The sequence below is a fragment of the Parasteatoda tepidariorum genome, chromosome 4 (assembly GCF_043381705.1).
Source record: "Parasteatoda tepidariorum isolate YZ-2023 chromosome 4, CAS_Ptep_4.0, whole genome shotgun sequence".
Lineage (NCBI taxonomy): Eukaryota > Metazoa > Arthropoda > Arachnida > Araneae > Theridiidae > Parasteatoda > Parasteatoda tepidariorum.
In genome coordinates, this window is record NC_092207.1 from 8,482,892 (window position 1) to 8,489,909 (window position 7,018).

At 28.5% G+C, this 7,018-nt stretch overlaps 1 protein-coding gene across 1 annotated transcript in view; it reads left to right on the forward strand.

The window, feature by feature from the left end:
- LOC110282368 (phosphatidylinositol N-acetylglucosaminyltransferase subunit A) overlaps nucleotides 1–7,018 on the forward strand; it is a gene marked incomplete at both ends in the record, with an annotated part of 16,828 nt that overhangs the window by 7,508 nt on the left and 2,302 nt on the right. The window contains 2 exon segments of the mRNA XM_071180472.1: nucleotides 4,052–4,159; nucleotides 6,157–6,260. Coding sequence (XP_071036573.1) covers nucleotides 4,052–4,159; nucleotides 6,157–6,260 — 212 coding nt within the window.

The following is a 7,018-nucleotide window of genomic DNA, read 5'->3' on the forward strand; positions in this document are numbered from 1 at the left end:
CTACAATGCTATAATAACAGCAAGAGCAGATCTACTATTTCAATGTGGCATAACCAAATGCAACCAAGCCAATATGATAGAACTACCTTTTTTTGAAAATAATAATAGTTATAAAAAACATAGTTGTCATAATTACAATTAGGGTATGCAAGTCATCAGCTTACCTTGGAATTCGAGTAAAATATGTGTGATTAAGAAAATTTTGTTTATTGGAACACCTTTAATTAAAAAAACAATACAAAGGAAAAACAAATTTTGTTATTTACCTATAAGTGGAAAAATTTAGGCAGAATAATTTCTACAATTTATATTTTTTTTTCCTTTCAAGTTTTTCTGTCTTTCATATTAAATAAGAAAATTTTCTTTTACAGTTTTGATGTTTAAAAATATAAAATATTTGAAAATTCTTCAATTTATGCTAATTTTTTTCAGGCATTTTCTGCATTAGCACATGAAGCAATGCTTCACGCTAAGACAATGGGACTAAAAGCAGTTTTTACAGATCATTCCCTATTTGGGTTTGCAGATGCCAGTGCCATAATCACAAATAAACTTCTCCAAATGACTTTGAGTGTCTGTAATCATGTGATATGTGTGTCTCATACTGGGTATGCTATATTTAGATATATTTTAATTACTATATAATAGATATAGTTTGATTTTTCTTTACGATTATAAAATGTGTATTGTTTATTAATATCTTTTTAAGGTATTCTCATGTTTTTTGTTAAAATATGAAATTAATTTATTGTAATAACTCCTCTCATTGCTATGCAATGAGGTCGTAACACACGTGTATGTTGTTCTGGTACTTTTTGGGAAGCAGGCCACCATTTTGGAATCTGAGTATTATTTCTTTTTCTTTTATAATTATGAATTTCTTTCTTTGATGAATCAAGTTTTTATGCTCTTAGCAGCATGTTTCTCAAAGTTCTATTACCATACCTGCCAATTCTCCTGTTTTTTAACAAAGACTCCTGTTTTTTATCAAAGACTTCCACCTGTTTGCCTGCATATTCTCAAATTTCTCCATATTTGTTGAAAAAGTTGTATGCTGTATGTTGAATGTTAATATTTTAAGTACCTTTTGCGGACAGGCTACCCTTGGGATGTTTTCGTGGTTTTCCTTTCCATGTAACGCAAATGCGGGTTAGTTCTATCAAAATGTCCTCCACAATATAAAAATTTCTTCCAATACTTGATTGATCCAGGAATTTCCTTGTCTTCTGGATTGGTTTCAAAATTACAAGGCAACAGAGTTGAACACTAGTAGCCATAAACCAAAATTTGGGTCGGCTGTTTAACAATGGTTATAAAATAGTTTAAGTAATTATAAATAATGGTTTAAAAGAATCTTCTTTAGATTAAGATTTACATACATATTTTTTAATTCGCTAAATGTAAGTGCTTATGTTATTTCCACTTTTGAATTTCTCTTTTGACTTACATGATTATACATGATATATCGCTAGTAAAACAGTAAAATCTCCGTTAATTATTTTTCCTACATTGTTGGCAGGTATGTATTACCTTATCAGATATATGTATGCTGATTCAGAATGACAAGTTTCTGAGAATATATATGTAAACAGATTTTTTGAACATTGTTTTCCTTTTGTAATTAGTTTATATAATTTACTTTTTTATTTTGTTTTTGTATTTTGCATTCTCTGCTCCTGGACTTTTTTGCAAAATCTTTGGGATACAGCGAGAGCAAAGTTTAAACATTTGAAGTGCTCTCTCTATAGAAAAGGTTTTGTGTTTTTTTTCTTTTCGGAGCTGTCACCCCTTGACGATGTCAGCTTCGGATGTCATTATTATATTTTTTGTTATTTTCATTGTTTTCTTCTTTAAAATTTTCTATTGGTTTCAATTTTCTTATGGAATTTTTACTGCTTTTCTTTGGAATTGTAGTATTTATCTGCTTTATTCATGATTTTTGATTTCTTATTTTATTACCCTAAATGTAAAGTTTTTTTTGTTTATTACATGCCATTTTTAAAAATTTGTTTTGATTTCATAATTGCTGTTTTTACTTTTAAAGTTTATTTTTTGAAATGTACTTATTTTAATTAGGAAAGAAAATACTGCTCTTAGAGCAAATGTTTGTCCAAATACAATATCAGTTATACCAAATGCAGTGGATACAACGATCTTCAAGCCGGATTTCTTGCCAAAGCTAAAGTCAAGAAGTAAAGTAATTTATGCCAACATGTTCACCTTATTTTTTCTGAAAAATTTCATTTTTATTCCTTTTAGCTTTCATTTTCTCATGGCACTTGTCAGGGTCCTGATTCCTCTTCCACGCATTTGATTGACCCCTGACCTAAGGGTCAGAGGGTAAGGGACACGGGAAGTGTTGGGGGTGGAGCGAAGGACTTTTTCTTGTGAGAAAGAGGATTTTTAGTTAGTATTAGCTGGAATATGAGAGAGAATGTATGAATCAGAAGGGAGCAGTAGCGCTCCGGAATATTATATTCTGCCGTTCATGTATATTTCTGTAATTTATTGTAAATAATTATTTAACCCAGATTCATGAAATAAATAAGTTATACCATCAAATCCAGGGTCATCATTAAGAGGATTTCATTAAACGAACCGAAAGAGAAATGTCTCACAGCACTTATGTCCCAAAGTTAAAAGATAGGCTCTCTCATATCTTAATTATATATAAGAGCCCGTTGCAGAATCGTGGGGACACAGCGACATTGTCGCAGAACACTACAGAGTTCTTGCAGAAAGGGGGATTATTTTATTTGGGAAGAAAACAAGTTTGATTTTTTTATCTGCAGAATTTTTGGAAAGATTTTTTTTCTGCAGAGCTTTTTTTCTTCCTTTTCTGCAGAATCATTTTCAAAAAATGCCTTTCTCGTATATCAGAGATGGAAGAAACGCTCATGTTTTTTTTTTTTTTTTACTTTGCTTTGGGAGTAAAAAAAATTCCCAATGACTGATTGATATTATAAAAAGTAATTTCCAAATCGATAAAATTTTCAAAAGTTAACTGCACAAAAAAATTTTTGTAACAGGACAACATCAGGTTAACATCGCCAATGATATCAGAATATCTATTCTTTTTGATGTATATCGAAAAAAAAAATTCTTGCATTTATAATTAAAAAAATTATATGCTNATATAGACATATATATATATATATATATATAAGTTGAAATATAGACATAGACAAACTCTGCATTAGAATTGTAACTCCACCTTGCCAGACTTTCATTATCACTACTCAAATCTTGTTTTTAGTCTTATCAACTGATATTGTTTGAATCCTTCCAATTTTACTGGGTATTCAATGTCTGTTAACTCTCATTTATGTTCAACACAATTACATTCATAACCAATCATTCATATTCCTCATTTGATTCATATTCATTCATCAGTTCGATGTATTCAAAAAAATAATTGTAGTTTTGGGAATCCATGTATTCCACCAGTTTCATAATAATCAAGCTTAAATAACTGGTTTAGACCAAACACCTATTTAACAGGGTGCATAGAGTTTTTTAAAAGTAATTAAAGGTGCTTATTTTTGATTTACGTTTTTTAAAAGCCCTTAAAGGTGCTTTTTTTAATCAGGGTTTGTAAAAAGGGCTTAATCTTTTAAAACGAGATTTTTCATTGCCGTATTGATTGTCGTTCTAAATTGCAAAAAATTCATGATTTTCACTATTTTTTCTGCAATATTTATCAAAAACTAGTTATTTTATCATGATTATTTAAAGTTTTTGAAAATTTTTTTGAATTTTATTGATTTTATGTTTATAAATGAAGAACTTTCAAAGATAGAAAAAAAAAATATTTTTATTACTGCACAGATCCTAATTATGATATTTTTTTGGAAAGTGATTAAAAATATTTTTGGAGTACTTAAAAGGTGCTTATTTTTTGTTGAAAAATCAGGCTACGCACACTAAAAATATGTACAGATAGATATTTATTAATAATGCAAGATTGTTTAATATTTATGTTATTATTCATATTAATAATTTCATTGTACAAGTAATCTTATGTTCTAAAATAAATAATAATTTATTTTAGTTGCAATCGTTGTCATCAGTAGACTTGTTTATAGAAAAGGAATAGATCTACTTGCAGAAGTGATTCCACAAATTTGTTCCAGATACCCCGATGTAGATTTTATAGCTGGTATGTGCTTTAAATGTATTTTTCCCTCTCAGTTCGTAAGCGATATTTAAATACCAGTCTTAATGGAGAAATATTTAAAAAGAGAAAGGGACAAAACTATTTTTTTAGTTTTCAAAGTAAAGGAAAGCATTAATTAGAAAGTTACAAGAGTTAAAAATGCATATTGAGTTATAATGTAACATTTTGTTGGATATTTTAAAACAGGAGGATTCAAAACTTATGGCTGGCTGGCAGAAGTGGCCCAAGAGACCTTATTAACTTGACACTTGTTCTGCCTCAAATATTAATAAAAATATGAAAGAAGAAAACATCTTTAAAATATTTTTTAGCCATGCTCTAGAGAAACAGTTATGTATCTTTATCTAAAGTAACAGTTATGATTACTGATGTAGTTCAGTTTTTTTTAAATATCTGATTGTAACTATTTTGTTTTGCAAATTTTGTTAATGGCTATGGGTTCAGGAAGCTTTTTCAGTTTTCAGCCTCTAATTTGAAATTATAATCAAAAATAAAAAAATAAGAAAGGATGAGTAATCAATATTACATTATAACTATCTTTAAATTAAGGAGAAGACNATCTGATCGTAACTATTTTGTTTTGCAAATTTTGTTAATGGCTATGGGTTCAGGAAGCTTTTTCAGTTTTCAGCCTCTAATTTGAAATAATAATCAAAAATAAAAAAATAAGAAAGGATGAGTAATCAATATTACATTATAACTATCTTTAAATTAAGGAGAAGACATATATTTTGCAGGTAAATAATTCCTTTATTGATTTTATTTACCAACTTTTGATTGTGTTATGCTTTTGACAATCAAATGACTCTTCATGCAATTGAAAACTGGATCTCATACCACATGATTTATTTGACCAATGAGAATGCATGAACCAATCATACTTTTCGTCTGATTTTTATGTATATAATAGTTATTTTATCCTAGGTGTCTTGTCATCAAATTTGATTTAAATACTTGCTATTAGTAAAATTCTTTACAATGTTTGTTTTGCTAAAACTCTTCTTAAGCAAGTAGTGTGTACTTCAGCTGTTTTTGGATAAAATTCCAGATGTTGAAAATATCTAAAACCATTCTTTAAAATACCCCAAACCATACAATTCTAATTTACAAGGATACAAATAACATTATTGCAACTGTATTTGTAATTTATGATATCTTTGTTTTCTTAAAGTAAAGTTATTTTACATTTTTTAACTATATTTTGAGGAAAAATTATAGCAAATTCCCTTACAGCAGTAGGGTATGAAACATTTACAATGAACTTAATGTCAATGAAACTGGGCACTAAATTTTATAGCAAAATGTAGTGAAACCATTGGCCACATCATGACAAAGATGTCCTAACTTTTTATTGTATTTTTTTTTTGTTGAGATTTTGGTTTTAAATTAGTTTTGGAGAACAGATACTTACCATCAAAGTATTGTAAACTGGAGTTATGTATTAACCCATTTTCGTCCAAAGATGTGCAAACGCACCATTTCAATTAATATTTTTTATTAACACTGTGACATATATTTTTCATTAATTTTATTTTTACTTAAAACGGTTATTGACAAATAAAATATTTTGAAAATGTATAATTACTTCTTTTAAGATTTATCATTATGTTTTTATGATGGATTAAAGTTGAAAGTCAGTAAATAAAAAAAAATATTAAACAAATTTCATAAAAAAAGCAAGAGTTCACCGAAATGGTTTGTTCATTGATTTGGTGAATGGTGCCTATATGCACCATTTTATTTCTTGAATAAAATTTAATTTTTATACACGAAATTTTGTTTCTTAATGAATGTAATGTAAGCATATTTGAATGAAAATAATTCATTTTATAAAATTTATATACTTGGCTTAAAATGAGTTAAACTATTTTATGTAAAATCATCAGTATCAAAGTGCGTCTGTAATTAGAGAGATAAAATGTTCTAAACTGGAATAGAAACTTTGATAAAACTAAGTTTTTTTTTTTGAATTATTACAGGCGGGGATGGTCCTAAGAGAGTTTTAGAAGAAGTTCGAGAACGTTGCCAACTGCAAGAAAGAGTGACTCTTCTTGGAGCCGTAAAGCAAACGCAAGTCCGAGATGTAAATATGTTCTTCCGTTTATCTCACAAAGGCTTTTATTATAGTTATTTATTTAATGTTATAGTTTTTTAATTATGGTTTATAGTTTATGATTTAATTTTTGTTTAAAATAAGTTATATGCTCATTTCAGTCAAAATATTAAATTATTTTATTCTACATATAATGTTCAAATTATGACAAATGTAACTTGATTCTGATTGGTGGTTTGGTTTCTAGAGTAGTTTATGTGCATTAAGGTAGTCACATTTGTTAGCAAAACTTTAAATGCATTTTGCAAATGTATGTTTTTCTTTCTTTTGCAAGATTAAATTCGATGCGATAGATGCAAAATTCAATTTTTGTTAAACTTTTTTGTTATTTTGCCTGGTATGGTACACATTCTAACCAGGGCTCAAAAAACCACCCGTCCTCGGCGGTCAAAAATTCCCCGCGGGCAACAAATTTCTCGGATCCGACGTCCGACGGCCATTTTCCCGCTAATGTTTGTGATACATTTTCAATTTTTGTTTTCTTACAAGAGTCGAGCGCCTCACTTCTAAAATGACCCTCTAATCTAGAAATCCCGTTAATTCTTTTATTACTGAATAATGTAATCCTAGTAACTACTAATTCATTGTGCAATTATGTAAATGTTTCTAATAAATAAGAGAAAATTATATTTTTATTTATTTAGAAGCTACGGGTTAGTTTCAAAGGAGGACATGTACATTGTTGAACAAGCCGTCCTAGGGGACGGGTAAAATTTCTGAGTTTTTTC